Source organism: Paramisgurnus dabryanus, chromosome 3, assembly GCF_030506205.2.
Source record: "Paramisgurnus dabryanus chromosome 3, PD_genome_1.1, whole genome shotgun sequence".
NCBI classification, from domain to species: Eukaryota; Metazoa; Chordata; class Actinopteri; order Cypriniformes; family Cobitidae; genus Paramisgurnus; species Paramisgurnus dabryanus.
Window position 1 is genome coordinate 24,594,534 of NC_133339.1, and position 18,407 is coordinate 24,612,940.

General features: G+C 38.8%; 1 protein-coding gene across 1 annotated transcript in view; it reads left to right on the plus strand.

Annotated features, from left to right (window-relative positions):
- The window catches only part of grin2aa (glutamate receptor, ionotropic, N-methyl D-aspartate 2A, a), a 186,958-nt gene that overhangs the window by 89,832 nt on the left and 78,719 nt on the right, over positions 1-18,407 (plus strand). The window contains exon 3 of the mRNA XM_065279188.2: positions 7,510-8,102. Coding sequence (XP_065135260.1) covers positions 7,510-8,102 — 593 coding nt within the window. The remainder of the gene's footprint in view (positions 1-7,509; positions 8,103-18,407) is intronic.

Here is an 18,407-nt window from a genome sequence, read left to right on the forward strand (position 1 = left end):
TAGTTTGTTATTAAAAATAATTGTCAGATAAATTATATTATATTATATTATATTATATTATATTATATTATATTATATTATATTATATTATATTATATTATATTATATTATATTATATTATATTATATTATATTATATATTTTGTATAGTATTTTAATTCTGTAGAAATGCACAATGTACAAGCCAGCGGGTCATCACTGATATTAGTTGCCTTCCCTTGCAAATATCACATTAACTCCAAGTCTGCTGGTCATTTGCGTAAGCACGAACTTGAAGACATCTCATTGGGCAAGATTTTACTTTATATTTTTTATAGTTTGTGATGTGCACACCACCGCAGGACGCAGTTGCCCACCGTGGGTCGCACTTCACCACCGTGGTGGTACGGATGACAACCATCCCAGCCTACTACACATACGTGACTTCTGTAGTATGTGTGTGTATAATTGTCAAGACCTGCATCGTTTTGGTTGATATTCCCTTTGGAAAAGATATTCCTACATGAAACTATGCAGATACCCAAAAAATGGGTCAAAAAGGGACGAACCCGGCCTATTAGCTTGTAATGTAATTTTTGATGGTTTTTTTTACACAAAATGCTGGGCTGTTTTAACCCATTGTTGGGTCAAATTTAAACATTTTATTAGTTATTTTAAACCTTTACTTCATGCTCCAGATCAGTCCTCCAGTATCTATGTTTTCATGCTTCACTCTCTCTGTAATTATTGGTTGCACTCTGTTCTCTGATGTAGTAAGTAAACACGTTGTTAACATGCTAAAATTACCACTTCTCTCTTGTTTGTCAATGAGCACCAACCCTACACATCTAAAGGCTTACCCACATTCTAGACCAATTATTATGAGGGTCACATAACCCTACATGAAAGAGTTGATGGACAAATGTGCCAAGTGGGCAACTCAAGATGATTTATCTTCATGCATTGAATATGATCTGCTTCATTTGCATCTCTAATTTAAAATGTGTTTAAAAAATGTGGCTCAAAAGTTTGCCATTAGCAAATGACGGGACTTTCAAATAACATTAGATAACCTTTAAGGAGTAATAATTAGATTCTTTTTGAGGTAAGGCAATGAAAATAAATTAGAATGGTCTTGTTGTCTATCTTATGAAAAGAAATGTGTGGACTGTAGACATACTGTACATACGCACACACCAACACTCTCAATTACTTAACAGGCAATGTTTGTGTATGCAGAGAAATGTTTCAGAGAGACATCCAAGGCACAATATCATCATGTTTAATGATGTGTAGAACAAAGGCTTTAGTTTCAGAGATAACCAAGCAAATATTTAATGACAACAGCACTTATTTTCTAATAGAAATGGGGTTATCGCATAAGAAATGGACGTTTGTGAGTTTATTTTCATTACTTGTCTGCTATCTCATAAGCCGTTTTTATTCTTGCAGTTTTCATATTTTTAAAGCCATTTAATGATAGAAATTTAGTAGTGGCAGTCCTTTTATTAAATGTCACCCACCACATAATTATTTAATATTCTTAATTGTAATATCCTATTATAAATCTTCAAAAATCTTGACACTGAAAATCTTTAAGAATGTAGTTTTCATATTTTAAAACAATTGTTCATTAATAATGATGCAGTGACAGTAATTTATTAACTTGCAAGATTATGCAGCTAACCGTTGAAACCTAGTGGCATTTGTTGGTAAAACCACTAAAGTGTGACAAAAACCCAATTGTTTGTGATTTTAACTTGAAATTTGGAACTAATTGAGAACTAGTTGAGACTTATTGCTTTATTTCTGTAGCACTTCGGGAGTAAATATTTTCATTTTTATGGGTTTTAAATATAATATATACTTTATTGCATTATTTTTTATCTTTTTAAATGAACCTTAACTAATTTGTTATTTGACATAGAATGATTGAACGCGGTATTTATCCTTGTTCTGTGATGTGACATGTAGACAAAAAAAATTTGTTTGGGTCTGTAATGCCTTAGAAGCTTCCTAAAAACCTTTCTCAGATAGCTCTATTAGGGTGGGAGATTTTAAACAAGTGGTTTTGCACCTAGTTGGCTCCCCCTACTGGCTTAACTTGCAATCTGATTACTGATTGGCTGACTTTGCTGCCTCTTAAAGGAATAGTCTACTCATTTTCAATATTAAAATATGTTATTACCTTAACTAAGAAGAGTTGATACATCCCTCTATCATCTTAGTGCGTGCACGTAAGCGCTGGGGCGCGCTGCGACACTTCGATAGCATTTAGCGTAGCCCCATTCATTCAATGGTACCACTCAGAGATAAAGTTAGAAGTGACTAAACACATCAACGTTTTTCCTATTTAAGACGAGTAGTTATACGAGCAAGTTTGGTGGTACAAAATAAAACGTAGCGCTTTTCTAAGCGGATTTAAAAGAGGAACTATATTGTATGGCGGAACAGCACTTTTGGGAGTACTTCGACTCGGCGCAGTAACACCCTCCCTCTCCCATTACGAGAGGGAGAAGGGGAGCGGATTTTTCAGGCGAGTTGAAGTACTCCCAAAAGTGCTGTTCCGCCATACAATATAGTTCCTCTTTTAAATCCGCTTAGAAAAGCGATACGTTTTATTTTGTACCACCAAACTTGCTCGGGTAGACTACCATTATTCAACAAAGACAAAGGTAAAAATGTTTTTTCATTCTCTGTCCCCTTTAATATTCACAACTCCAGGCACTTTAGTGAACACTTTAATTTGTCTTCTTTTAAAAGAGACCAAGATTTTGCTTCTAGACAAAAGAGGGAATGCGCACATCTGACTGTGAATGTGCACATCACATTTTCACCCCTCCCCTGACTCAAAAAGGGTTAAGGGTTACAGTTAAAGGGTTAAGATATGTCTTACTGCATTTATATCTCCATATTCAGTCATCAGTTTAGTCATCTTTCTGTTTAGAAACAGGAAGTTTGTTACTGTAAGTTCTGCTAATAAATATCTTATGAAAAACAGCAAAAATATATTTTTATTACTTTCTTGTTTTTCCTTACGTCTCTACTGTCTTACCAAAATGTATTTATTGTAGAGCTGCTTGGCAACAATGCAAAATTTTGGAAAGTGATACAGAAATAGAATAGACTGCAATTTTGGATGTTAAGAGACAGTTCACCCCAAAAATGAAAATTCTGTTATCATTTACTCACTCTCATGTTACAAACATGTACACAGCAAATTTAGCAGAGTTAAAATCACGGTTTTAATGGAAATATAAAGAGTTCAGAGTTAATTTAACACTGGATTGAGTTAAAACTATTTTATTTTACTCTTTAAAAATCAAGAGTTGGTGTCAAAACAGAGTGTTACCACTTTTTTTAAAAATCAACTCCTACAGTGTTTTATTAGTGGAGTTTGTTAACTCCTAGGGTGTTAAATAGAGAAGACCTCCCACTTTTTACAGCACACACTGAACCGTGTTTTTGGATGATGCAGTTCAAGCAGAAGGTCATCTCTTTCACTGAATGGTAAGTAAATGTTCAATAAATAAAATGTTGATCAATTACATTTGAGAGTTGTGAGGTTTTATGCTTTATATTGCTGTTAGTATCAAGTTTAACCTTAAGAGTCATGTGTTATTGTCATTATTTGAATGCGGCAGTTGAGTTTACGTCTTAGCCTCAGATGGAGCAATTCACTCATAGGGCCCTATCTTGCACCCAGCCCAATTGACTTTGTCAGTGACGCATGTATCATTAGTATTTTGCACCGGCGCACAGCGGGTTTTTCCCTCCACAGAAGCACGTCGGCAAACTAGGGAATGAACTTGCGCTCCCTGTGGTGTTCCGGCGCAAACCATCCCTGATGCTATTTTGCAGTTTCAAAAAACAATTGCGCCACTGACCAGAAAAAAAAAGTTTAAAGTCAGTGGCGCTTTGTTCATTATGCTATTTTAAGGGCGCATGCTTGACCATAATGTATAGCGTGCACAACGCGCATACACTTTGCTTATCTAATCTACATTGTTACACTAAAAAATATTAATACACGAGATAAGGGGAATCATAGTGGTGAGCATTGTGGTGATAGTTTTTATTTATTGTGTGGCTGCGTTAAAAAATTCTCATGCAAATAACGATTACAATATTTTCATAAGTTTGTTGTGTGGCTGTATTACGTTTATTTTATGTAAATAATAATTAAAATGTTTTCATAAGAAACCTTAATGTATATGAACTTGATTTGTAAGAGTACTTTGGGGTTGGACCTTGCTTGCGTTTCTTGGGTCCGATTTCAAAGCCCCCAAACCCTTTCAGCGGTGAGGGTGGACGCAGCGATGTCCTCTGCTGGCGTCAGGTCCTGACGCAGCTCCACCTCCCGTTACACGGCGTGCCCGATTTATGCTGGCATTCTGGCAAGCTTGGGATTCCCCCGTCTCCTGACATCATTGTAGCGCTTGGCGCAACAATGGGGATGGCAGCTGATGAGACTGTGGCTATTTCCTCTCACGCCTGTTTAACCGACGCTGATTTGGGCGGGTTTCTCCTATCCCCATACAAAACAACTTCTCTTTCTTTGACTGCTCTTACAAGAACGTGGGTCTCCTCGGCTGTAAACCGCTCCTGGCGTACGCCTGGTAAATCCGTCATAATAATAGCAACCCGCCATGGAACTTGCGCCCTTGCGTTTAAAGGGAATGTTGGATAGCGTTCTGATTGGTTTATTTGACGTTACGCCCAAACCACACCTATGAATAATGAACCTACTTCAGACCAACCCCTTATTGATTTGCGCCCGGCGCAAGAGTTATTTCTCACGCCGGGAAATTAGCAACAGCGCCCAAGATCCGCCCACAAACTCACTTTCGCGTTGCGCTTCGCACTTGCGTTTCAGATCGTTAAAATAGGGCCCATAATGTTTTTAACTCATAATGGGAGTTTTTTGTTGTTTTTGCTTTATATGCTGTTTTAGTTTAAAAAATATATTTTTAAATTCGTTAATGTGTGCAGGAGATTTGCTTTGGAGACTTTGGAAGAGCACAGAAATAGGCCTACATGAAAATTTCTTCAGACGAAGAGAAATTTTATAACAAAGTGAGTATTTTGTGCAAAACATAAATGTATAACTAATTTCAAAGTATTTTGTAATGTGTTCTGTATGTAAATATGTGTTATACTTAGTAATTAATTGTTTTTAAATAATGCATTTTTCAATTTTTTTTTGTTTTGTTAACAGAAAAGTTCAATATCCAGTCTGAAGGTCTGACTGAGGATCATATCATCTCCTTACAGCTACTGGTTCATCAAATTCTGCTGTTATTATGTCAAAACCAACATGACTTTTTGTCAAACTTGTTTGTATGAACTGAAGCATCCCAGAAACTGTGTTTATAAATATCTGTACTTTTGTAATACAGGATTGTGCTTTTTAGTTGTCTCGGATGTTAATATATGTCAATTTAATTAACACTTAAATGCATGATACATCGAGGACAATTTTTCTGTCATAAATGTTGATCAGATGACATTTTAAAAAATCCATAACAGTTTTATAATGAAAATGATATAGATGATACTGCTGTTTTGTTACATTTTAAAAACTCTTTGAAAATAAAGTTTTTTTTCCCAAAAGTACCGTAATATGTTGCTTTCTTTACATTTACCATATTAGAACCATAGTAATAAAAATATAAGACTACATTGAAGTTAACAAATTACACTGAGGGAGTTAATTTTTAACAAATAAAAAATATTTAACACCGATTAGTGTAAATTTATAGTTAGATTTTTAACTCTTCACAGAGTCAATGCTAACACTTTTAAAGAGTCAATGTGCTAACACTTTCAAAAGTGTTGAAATAACTCTATTGGGAGTGGACCCCATGAGACACTTTTAAAGTGTTGAAATTAACTCTTATAGAGTTATTCCGAGGTTCCAGATTTTGCTGTGTATAATTTATTTTGTTCTGATGAATCTGATCTGAGGCCCCATTGACTTTCATAGTATTATTTTTTCGTACTATGGAAGTCAGTGGGGCCTTTGATCAGTTTGGTTACAAAACATGTTCCTTTGTTTTCATCAGAAAAAAAGAAACTTATACAGGTTTGTACCAACATGCGAGTGAGTAAAAAATGACAGAATTTTCAATCTTTGGCTAAACAATTCCTTTAACAGTAAGGTTATGTACTCAACTTGGGGCTATTATGTTTACGATTTAGCTGAATGAAAGAATGGGATTCTTTCTAAAACTCCACAATCTCAGGTGCACAACAAACTCTCATTACCAGCTCACCGGTTGCCCAATAAGCATCTATTGCAGAGAGCACTCAATCAAATGTCTCCAGTGTGGACCCTGTGTTTTATTAACCATCCGTCATCAATACAGAGATAACCACTTCAGCTATCAGGAGAGCCATTTAATGAATGTGTTATATTGCGCTGGCATCAAATGAACCAATCGACAGAGCAGAGAGAGGATCTGATAACACGTCTAATGATGTTGAAGTTGGCCAAGCAATGTTGGGGGGGGGGGCAGATGGCTGACCGTGGAAAAGAAGCATGACGGTTTTGGTCAAAGAAGATTTGTGTTCATTTGGGATGTGAGTGCGTGTGAAGTGTTATCCTCAGTTGGCCTGTGTTTACTGTGCAGTGTCAGTGTCGATTTTGTTTCATTTGTGTGTGTGTGTGTGTGTGTGTAATATTGGAGATGTCAAGGAGAGCTTCCTAAAAATAGCAGAACAACAAAGTGACACGTTTTCCTCTCAACATATGCAGGCACACAACATGTTTGCTTTGCTTCAAAACCTAGCAAACTTCCAGTGTAGAAGCAATTTAGGCATCATATACACATATACAGTAGCTGTTGTCTCCAACTGGTCTCATAAACAACATAAACACAGAGGAATAATTTTTCAAAGCCTCGCTGTCATTAGCATTCATTTCTCATTTCATAGTTCACTGTAATTGGTTTGACATTGAAATGGTGATTGGGAAAACATTGTCCTCTTGATTGAGAAGGTTAATGAAAGCATGGCGCCACTTTCCCTATCAACGATTTAGTCATAAAGCCTGACTCATAAAATTTTGTATGAATCTTAAAATGATTGCGTCCTTTGTGTCCAGCTGTGGGATTGTGGGATACCGGAGGGAACGGTTACTCGGGCAGAAAGAACTGTCTCTGTGCATCATTACCATTAGACAATGAGTTCATGAAGGCCAGAGCTTCGCATATCAAACTCATCTCAATGGAGTGAAAGAAGCACAAAAGCTCTTTTAACATTTTTGTCTCATTATGTTTTAATAAAGAATCGTATTGTATTGAGTTAACTCTGTCAGTCTGTAATACTGAGTTCATGGTACGATGTTCCAAATATTTATTAAATGACTATTCTATTAAATGACTAATGCCTATTCTTGCTGTTACACTAAGCCGGAAAAACTTTTATATTTGTGACCTGGATTGTATTTTTAATGCTTATAGCTCAAACTTGTATTTATCATGTCTGGCTTTTCTAACTCAAGTCTTTTATATCTCCTTTTGTTTAACAGGACGTGAAATCGACATTCTTCCAGTTCGGGGCCTCCATCCAACAGGAGGCGCTGCTCATGCTTAACATCATGGAAGAGTACGACTGGCATGTCTTTTCAATAGTGACCAGCAAGTTCCCAGGTTACCAGGATTTCATCACCATTCTGAGGACCACGGTTGACAACAGCTTTGTTGGTTGGGACCTTCAGCACACCATCACCCTGGACGCTGTGGATGGCGACTCCAAGGCCCAGATCCAACTGAAGAAGGTGCAGTCTCCAGTTATCCTCTTGTATTGCTCCAAAGACGAAGCAGCTTTCGTCCTGGAGGAGGCCCGCTCGCTGGGCTTGACCGGCTTTGGATACATCTGGATCGTGCCCAGCATGACAACAGGCAACCCGGACATCACACCAGATCCGTTCCCTTCTGGAATGATCTCTGTGTCCTACGATGACTGGGACTATCCTCTTGAGGCACGAGTTCGAGATGGCCTTGGGATTATAACCACAGCGGCTGCAGCGATGTTGGAAGAGTTTGGGGACATTCCAGAGGCCAAAACCAGCTGCTATGGCCAAATGGAGAAGGCGAAGTTGCCACCCAGTGCATTACATAAGTGAGTAATGAGACCTAATGGGATATTACCTGTATAAACTAAAATATGTCATACTTTCATGTTCATTAAGTTTCACCATATTGAAGATTGTTAATGATATAGTTAATAATGACTCTCACATGTAAGCCTATTAACTTTTACGCTTCAAGGCCTTAACTTCGAAATTGCGAGGAATACTGGCACATTGTCATTTAGGCAAAGTACTAAAATTTTCTATATAATATAATATTTTGTACTGCGGTATATTTGCAGTACTTTATATTGCACAAACCGTATTTGTCTCTGTCCTGTCTACTTTATTCATGCTCTTGATTTTAAAAATAAAAGCAGAAACAAGAGTGCTGTTTATGTGAAAACAGTTCTCAGTCAGTCAAGTGGAAACAAGAATAGAGGGACTAGGAAAAATGCACCCGAGAGGTCTGTGGGAAAGCAATGGGTCTGCCGTATGCAAAATGTATTGTTACATTCCACTTATATATTTCTCAGCTTGAGCAGCTAATGGTTGAATGTGGTACGGGGCAACCAGGGTTTATTTTTTTTTTGAAGTTGTGCAGAGAGCTACTCAGACACCTAGAGGTGGCTATTGGTGCACTTCTCCGGCACTTCAGGGAGCGCTCCTCTGATTTTAATATGTAATGTTTTCCAATGCACACAGTGAGTGCACGAGAGAGCCGGAGCGGGAGACAAACACCAATGGGAAGAACAACATGGAGTCTTTGCTAATGCTAATGCATTTGGAGAGCACTCCAAATTTAAAGTGCTCTTGATGAGATCGGGTGCATTGCTCCTTTTGCTCCCGTGTAAATCCGGTGCACCGCATGCAGTCAAGAGTCTGCCTCACCCATATGCCTTTGTAGTATGCGCCAGTATGGAGAAGAGAAGGGGACACAGTGAATTGCCCCATTTGACGTGGTGCCACTGTTGCCTGTGATACACATTCACCCTGGTGTCTAGGATGCATTAATACTGATAGGCTCAGCACAGATGGTTCAAGGCTTGGCTGGTCCCACTTAAGCCAGCAGAGATGTGGACTTATGCCCTGACTGGGGTCTCTTTTGTGTTGTAGACAGTTCAAGCGTGAGACGTGGTTTATTGCTTTTAAAACTAATTTGTGTTTTGTCAGTTTTGCCTATGTTAGATTTGGGATAGTTCTTAATTGAGATTGGAAGCTGGATTTTTTGAGATTAGGGAAACTTAATATTAAACAAAAATGTCAAGGCTTTCAATAGACAAATCACAGATTCTTGCTTTTTTATACTTATCGGGGCGGTTTCCTGGACAAGGATAAGACTAGTCCTAGAATAAAATAAATGTAAGAGCTGTCCAAACTGAAAACAACTAAGCACTAACATATCTTAAAATACATCAGTTCCCTTTGTTTTGCCTCAATACACACACAAGTAATATTTTTAGTAAGGCATGTTTGTTAAAACTATTCATATTTCCTAAATAAACTAGTCCTGGCTTAAGCTGTCCAGGAAACCACCACAAAGGCCTCTATCATACACCCTGCGCAATGCAGCGAAATGCGCGACACAAGTGTCTTTTGCTAGTTTCAACCCGCAATTATCATTTTCACGTTTAGCGGCACGTTTTTTAAATAGCTACTGCATTTACGCAACTTGCCCATGGGTGATCTGGTCTGAAAATGAGGTGTGTTTAGGTGCATTTTTGGCTCGTTGCTATTTTACGTCAGACCTTCAAGTTGCCATAGCAGCTCTGATAAATAGAAGCATCTTTCCAGCAGTTGTACAAAATATTCACAGCTAGTATTGCTGATCAGAGAAGGTGCATTAATTACCTCTATCAAATTGTTGATATGCCAATTCGTCAGAGGGAAAACGGACGTCTTTGGACAAAGACCTGGGAGAACAAGGAAGAAGGTTGTACACAGACGTGTGGACTTGGGCTGCGTCCGAAACCGCATACTGTATAGTAGGTACTGAATAAGATGAAGTGAATCCTGGTAGTATGAATGAGATTTGGACGTACTACATCCGCCATGTTACTACATCACGTGACATACGTCATCATCACGTCATGTCATCTCAGCGCGAAAACAGCCGTATGCCTCTTCTTCTTCGTTGGATAACTCCTCGTCCGGGGCATCATGGGATAGTGAAGCGTCCATCGTATGCACACTGCAAAATCTAACTGGAAGTAGTAGGTCATCCGGGTACTTTTCGCATACTGTTTTTCGAATACTATGTATTCGGACATACTACTCGCCTCGCCTACTGCTTTTTGCCTACTATATTGTATGAAGTAGGCGGTTTCGGACGCAGCATCGGTGTTGTTGTGTGTCAGTGCTTCACATTGCCACCTAGCTGCCTGGAGTGCATACTACATCGAATATCACACACTTTGCGTCACCATATGCACGCAGCCCCCCCCCCCCGAAATGCTCGTATAAACGTGGAATATAAAGTGATAATGCAATGCCACTTTTGTGTTTCCTCATCAGATCGTTTCCGTGTAAATGTATCCTTAATCTGGGGGTTTTCTTCCTATGCTTATTTTTTTAGTTTACAAATTCTGCCATCTAAATAGGAAATCGGCATGGCGCCAGCACAACTGGCTTTTAAAGGGGTTGAAAGCTGAGACTTTCATTGGTTTATTGCACGTTACGCCCCAAACACACCCATTACTTATTAGGAGAATTGGAACAAACCTTCTAGGCTGTGCAGCTGGCGCACAAACAATTTTTCCTGTTGTTAAATTAGCAAAAGTGGATCGGGCATGCCCGTTTAGACCGTGCATTGTGCGCTTTAGACAATGCGCAAAAAGGAAGTAGTAGCTGGTATATGCCGATCAGTCTTTGCAGCACCGTTCCACATGAAGTAAAGCACATCTATGGTCTCTACAGCTGTAAAAGAACTTAACGCAATTAATCGCAGTCAGACAAACCACCAGCACTGCACATCAAGATGAACACACAGCATACATCCTGAGTCACAGCATCTCCTGTGTGTGTAAATTCATAGATAATACTGTGTTTGAATTTTTGATACATGGTGTGCGACTTCCTGTGACAGATGCTTTGCCAAAATAACTACCCAAATGACAACCTTCCCACCCACTACGAATTTTAAAGTCATAGCATAATTTGATGTTTATTGACTTTAATGTTACAGTATCTATTTTATGATGTTTTTATGCAAAAATCGTACATATTGTGCCTTTAACTATAATTACACACAAAAGTAAGTAATTGTGAATTTGAACTGGCAATTTGATTAGATTAGATTGTACTGAATTATATTGTACTAGATAATACTAGAAGACTAGACTTTTCTTTAATGTTGGACAAGATCTCTTTATGTTCTTCATTAAATCCTGGCCACAAAAATGCCATTGCATTGTCCAATTAGATTCTCCTAAAAGAATTACCTATAATTGTGAATGTTATACAGGGAATATATTTGGCACAGCATTTTTGGCAAGCGCACCCTTCTCTGAATTTCATGTTCTTGTTAAAATAGAGTGTCAGAAGCCCGGGTGAAATATGTGGTCCCCAAGCAAAATTTTCCTTTATGACAGATTTAAGACTGTCATCTGGAGAACTGTGAAAAGCAGACCTTAGCAAAATTTTGCCTTCATATATCAGTGACGAAAACTGAAATTACCTGTCAACAGAGGAGAGGCACGGCCACACTACCACCTCCCTGTGTTGGGGACCAAGGGTAGCTGTCAGCTGTGCTCTCTGGAACCATAGATTTCTAAAATAAAGGGCACTTTAAACACTCCCATTGAGACGGGGGGCCAATCTGACCACATTCAGCAAAACATAATTTTAGAGAGGCCAACTCCACCACAAGAGTCACAGCTATTACCTGAAACTTTCACGGGTAATATTAAATAAGACTTATGGAAGCTATAATGGTGGAATATTGGCAGAATTGGGTTGAAATTTGCCAGCCGGTGGCAAAAGGATTATGCAGTTATTTTTTGCGATTTACAGTTTTCTACATAAAATCATTCTACATAATGTAAAAGACATTCTGTGAAAAAATATAACCTTGTTATCTTTAATATTGACTGATTAAGGCCATGCCAAAGATTATAATTAATCATCAAATTAATCATTAAAATCAAATTATCTTATATTAAGATTTTTTGACTTTAGCCTGGCTTTTATATGGTCATATATTGAGGAGAGGATCAGTAACACGTATAAATGTTAGTAAAGTTTCATTTTGTTCTTAGTCCTGGCTAAAAATAGTGTGGTCAGGTCCTTTTATATTATTGTTTTTGGATAGAAGAACTTTTTTTGACCTGAATGCGTCTTCAGGGAAGAGGACAGCGCACACACACATACACACACACACACACACACACACCCCAGTCACTCCCATTTACTCGCGCTATCAAGGCTGTTTTTTTCAAATATTGCTTGCTGTGGCCCACTTTGTATGGAATGCACTTATGAGTGCAGGTTTACTGCCAGCCTTGCGTCTAAGTAACGTCTCCCTGAGCCCCAGGTGAAAAGACCTCTACAGCCCCAGCTGTCCTGGCACTCCCGAACAGATGTGATATGACATTTGACGTTGTTTGAACATTGTAAAGATACCTACAGCGCTTATTATATAATGTATAATGTAAAGTTTAGTTGATGCTCAGATGGGATGCCAGACTGTCGTAAAGTATGATAAAGGTGCATTCTGTAAATTTAAGGAGGATCTTATGGCAGAAATGAAGACTGTACATAATGAAGTATCATTATTTATGATACTAATCCCATCTGAATAATGGTTTACAGTATGTCAGTAATAATGATTTGATTTGTGTCAATCATGTGCTCAGTTATTGCACAAGTTCATTGTTTTGCATTACTTCTGAATGTACATAAATGCCATAATGCCACCATTAGCAATACGGCTCGAGATATTGCAATATTGCTCGAAATATTGGTATTGCGCTTGAGATATGCAGACACCCCTGCTTTATGTAGGAACACATTCTTGCATCTTTAATGACTGAAAAACTCTATATGTCGCATAGGGAACATCTTGCCTGTCAATATTAGTGTCAACCTTGTCGCTATAAATGCCTAATGAGGAACAGTTTCATTCCAGCACACTCGGCCCATCAAAATGCGACTGCCTGCTGCTGTTTGACCACATGTAAAGAACTGTGAAAACTCTTGAGGGGGTTTCATAGCCCACGTAGTTAACTGTGCTGTGCCTGATCCCAGAGCAGCTGTGTGGTCACTTCAGACACATCTGCTGTAATGAGAATTGTGAAGAAAGGGTTTTCACTGAGCAGGCGAGGGTCAGGGGTGTTATGTGCTTTAATTAAGGTGAAGTGATGTGTGCTTAGGTTGGGTTCTTGCTCTGTCTAGGGTTTCTACACTGATGGTCTGGGAAATATGGCAGCTTTGAATTGCCAAGGATCGGCCATGAGGCCGTATGACTTTTGAACAGTGGCGGCTCGTTACTGCTCTTCTGAGGGGCGCAATTGTCTAAATATGTGTTGGGAGTGTCGTGTGTTGTATGTGTTTGTTGCATCATGTTAACCATGTGCATCACGTGTTTTGTCAAAAAAAAGTGCCTGCTGCACACGCGTCAAAACCGTTTATAGACGCTTAAGTTTACAAAATACACACAAGACACTCCCTTAACAGTAAACTCTGATTACGCATGATATTTTTCTTTTATCATAAACCCTTTACCGTGGGTTCACACCAGCTGCGTTTGAGGCATCAAAATCATGTCTACTGCTTCTAAGTTTACCACTTGAACATTTTGAATGCAAGCATGCGTCAGAGGCGAAAACCGCTTCTTGTGGGAAGGGCAAATGCTATGCGGTTGTCTGTTTGCAAGATGGCTGATATTGATCGTGAGAGTTACTGGTTTGTATTTGGGAAAATTGTAAAAAAAGGCGGGAATGCCTCGGGTCGATAAACGTCATGTGACTCAAAAGTTAAATGTGTATTTACAACTTACCAGGTTCCCCAATGTCCTCACTGACACTCTTCCAAGTGAGGTCCTTTTTATTCCTGTCTCTATAGAAATAAGAACTTGTGTCGTATAGCTCCGGGTGACTGCTCACGGACAATATCAATCGTTGCTCCATGTTGAATGAGTGACTCCGGGCGGGGCTGCCGCCACAGAAGCAAGCAAGCTCCTGATTGATATACGTGGTGCGAATATTCGCCAAAGTTCCAGTTTTTCAACTCGGGCATCAGACACAATTTGCGTAAAAGCAAAATGCACAAAAAGCACCATTTGCGCATACCACGGCAGATGCCCGAATGAGGCGGATTCATGTCTACCGCGCTGCCCTAAACGCTTCTTTCGCGCAGAGACCTCCAGATGCGCGTCAACACGTCTTCACATTGACTTAACATTGAAATCACTCAAACTTGATATATGTTCATTTGACGCGCTGAACACATATTTTGAAATTATTAAGCACACACATGACGGCTACATACATGTGACGAACTTAGCATCGTGCACCCTCGAAAAAAGAAGTCACTGGGCCCCCACTGCTCATGAAGCAACCAATCACTTATCGCTTTGTGCAGTGTCATGTTTAGGGGTGTGGAAATAATGTCACAATAATAGTCATTCACAAACCTCTGTCAAGTTTATAACAATAATGGCATATCTCTTCTTAGATATTCCACTAATTGATTCAAGCTAAACTCTTTGACGTCTTTTAAACAAAAAATATCATAGACTTTCTCAATGTTCAAGTGCTATAATTGGGTCCCCAGTGCTTCTATCAACAAAGAAAATGTGAAAAGAACAACCCAGTAACTTAGTTTTGGTAAACCATTCTCTGTAAGCATGTAAAAAATAGGCCATTGTAATCTGGCTCCCCTTGTGATGTCAGAATAATACCACCCCTTAATCTGCACTATCCATCCACAGCATTGCCATTTAGTACAGACAGGGGTGTGATTCTTCCGGATAAATCCGGAATTCCGGCTTTTCCGACCTGAAAATGAGGCTTTCGTGAATCATGCAAATCCAATTGTTTGTGTGTGTGTGTGTGTGGGGGGGGTTTGCAAGGCACCGTTATAAATAACCGCATATCACTCCGCATTAGTCTATTTATTTGTCACGATGGAACTTCATTCAAAGCAGAGCTCACCAAACAGCTTGCATTCAGATCTTCGGCGTGTGGTGTTGGCTGCGAATTAAAAAAAATCATGCCTACAAATAGTATGAGAGAAACACATCTTTCACTCTCAACCAAACTAACAAACTAGCCAATCAGAAGTAGAATGGGGAGGGGTCTTTGAGGTGTGGCTGAGATCCAGCTACAGATGCCGCGCGGCTGCGGAGAAGTCACAACAAGTTAACGTTGTCAGCAGGATGAAGAGTAAGTTTATGAAGCCTCGGTAAGACAACCTAATTGATAAAGGACCTAAATCAGTGGCGCTGGGCATGGATAGAAGGAGGACAAACAGTATTTTAGTAGTAAGAAAATTAAGAGAAGCCGCCAGGCGTTTGCTCCTTTACAAAACTGTCCGTTTCAAATCAGGCTATGCCAGTAATGTAAATATCAGATTTCTCGTCGAGGTGAAATGCTGTCTCGCAATATCAATATAAAGTTGCGTTTGTGTCAAAACGTTTGCTTGCATTATTATTCTGTAATCACATACGGAGGCATCCACGCAAATCAGATCCAACGTCATCCTGACAAACACACGCCTGTATTTGGTCCTCTTAATGGTGAATCTGGCAGTAATGCTTGTGATTACAGAATAATATAATGACAAACACACACATTCATGGATCTGGTTTGCCTGTGTATGTGTGCGCGTGTGAAAAGCGTAGCTCGACTGTGCCAAAAGAACTATGCAAAAGACAAATGCACTTGACTGCCTTTCCAGAAAGTCACAACATTTGAATTAAGTAACAAATGTTGTAATCAATAATTAATCTGTATTAAATGCCCCCACTAATTATTCTATAAATATGTGGCTTGTGTGCCGTATTATTACCATATGCAACAAAAGATTTTACTAAAAGGGCATCAATTTGTTTAGAAGAACATAAAATCCTCATAGATCTAGTGACTTATTTTTACTCATAAATGCACATTGATGTATTTACCTTTAAATGCACAAAATGATTTTGTTCAGTCTGATGCAGTGGCAAGGCTACATAATGGTCAGGGTGGCACTTGCCCACGCAGATTGACGATTGGCCACTCAGATCGATCAACTTTGAGCCTAAATTATATTTCAACTGTATGTGTGTGTGTGTGCGCGCGTGTGTGTGCGCGTGTGTGCGTATGTATGTCGCCACGTCATGGTAGGTGTGCCGTATATTTTCCTGCTTTTTTGTCCTTTGCCAATCACACCTATGTACAGAGATCAACTAATTTGCATTTAAAAGGACACATCCAAAAACCTACAAGTGGTAATTTTAATATGTTATAAAAATTATCTATATGGTATTTTTTGAGCTAAAACGTCACATATGTACTCTGGGGACACCAAAGATTTATTTGACATCTTAAAAAAGTCTTGTGAAATGTCTCCTTTTAAAGACTTCATGTCGTGAACCTTGCATACTTTTAAAAACGCAGCGTTTATTCAATATTGATGAAGCATATTTTCATGTAAACATGACAGCTTTCTTCAAAGATCAGATTGCATGACGGCATGTGTTGTTTTTATACAGACTGTTAAAGACATAAGTATGTCGTATGGACCCAGGTTGGGTCTAGTCTCAACCTTAGACTAAGACTTGTCTGAAGCGCAATGCACACAAAACTGGAAATAGCTTAATAGTCTGACAGGCTGTTATCTGATTGTCTGGTGTTGGGGAATTATCAGGTTTCACAGGCTTTGTTTATCAGTCCATCTGGAGCAAAAGTTGTGTTTACAGAGTACCAGGCTGATACGGTTTTGATTCAAAATGCATTTGTCATTTTTACATATTACATTCCCCTTTTTGTGAAACCGTCCCCTAGAGGTCTTTTTGTACCGTTTAGTATCAGGTGAACCAGACATCCACGAGCAGAGCTGCAAAATCTGCTTGGGTTTCTAAGTACAGCTGTGACGTAATCCACAATATGCATGTTTTCCATTATTTTTATCTTCATTATTGTTTTAACATCTGTTGTGCATGTGTGTACACACACGTTTAACAATACATTTTAAAACATATGTTTATATTTTCATCCCTTTCCCGGCATCTATTTCTTATATGTGTACACATATGTCTTTATCAATACATTTTAAAACATAGGGTTTATGTTTTTATTACTTTCTCTATATCTGATGTGTATGTGTGCTAGGGATGGGCATTCGATTAAATTTTTTTAGTCGATTGTCGGGAGAATTAACGATCGACTATCGATTAATCATTAATATTTTTATAATAAAAAATAATTATTTAACTTTAATAATTCAAAAATGTTGAATACAAAAATACAGCGTGTTTTCCTCCATGAGACCTTTATTACAAGATCAACTTGTGGCAAACAGTCAAACTACATTTAGTTAGACAAACGGAACATATATGCGCTTGAATATGCGGTGCTTTAAAGCAGCGGAACCTGCAGCTGCGAGCCGCATTCTTAAACAGAGACCTCATTTGTTCCAAAAAATCATGACCTCTTCATGATTATTTTTTTGAAATCAAAACGGAAGGTCACAGATAACGGAGTATGGTGTCAAATATTGCACCCAGGTGGTAAAATGGTGAATTGCTGCCACACAGTGAAATTCATTTAATTGCTTCAAGACACATGCTACGCTAGGCAACGCAACCTGCATTAGATTAAAAAAGTATTCGATTAATCAATAACAAATTAACGTCATCGACTAAATTCTTAACGATCAATTATCGATCGTCGATTAATCATGCCCATCCCTAATGTGTGCACATGTATTCTTGTACTCAGTGCTTCCCGTTTCTACAGTTTCCCCCCACCTCATATTTGTCACTTCCATATGTCTATATGACACAGGTCTAGCAGTGACAGAAGACTGTGAGTTAATGAGCACGACTCCAACACTCCTCCGGCTCTGCCGAGAACCTAAAGCCCTATTGACACACTGTGTCCACTATCTGGTTTCCTCAGTAATTGGTAAAGGGGCTCTGCAGGTGTGACCGGTGTAGTGATCCAGGACTCACAACCTTAGCAGCAGCAAATGGGAACTAGAAGAGGTGTGAAATGTGAGAGCAGGTCTAAAATAAATAAGGGAGCCCATTGTGAATGGAAACATGTCTTGAGAGCGAAGATTATCGATTGTCGTCCTCTCCACAGTCTGGTGTAATTGGATTCAACGATATATCAAGGGTGAGTGGGCCTTCACTGCACCCCCCTAAATGGGAC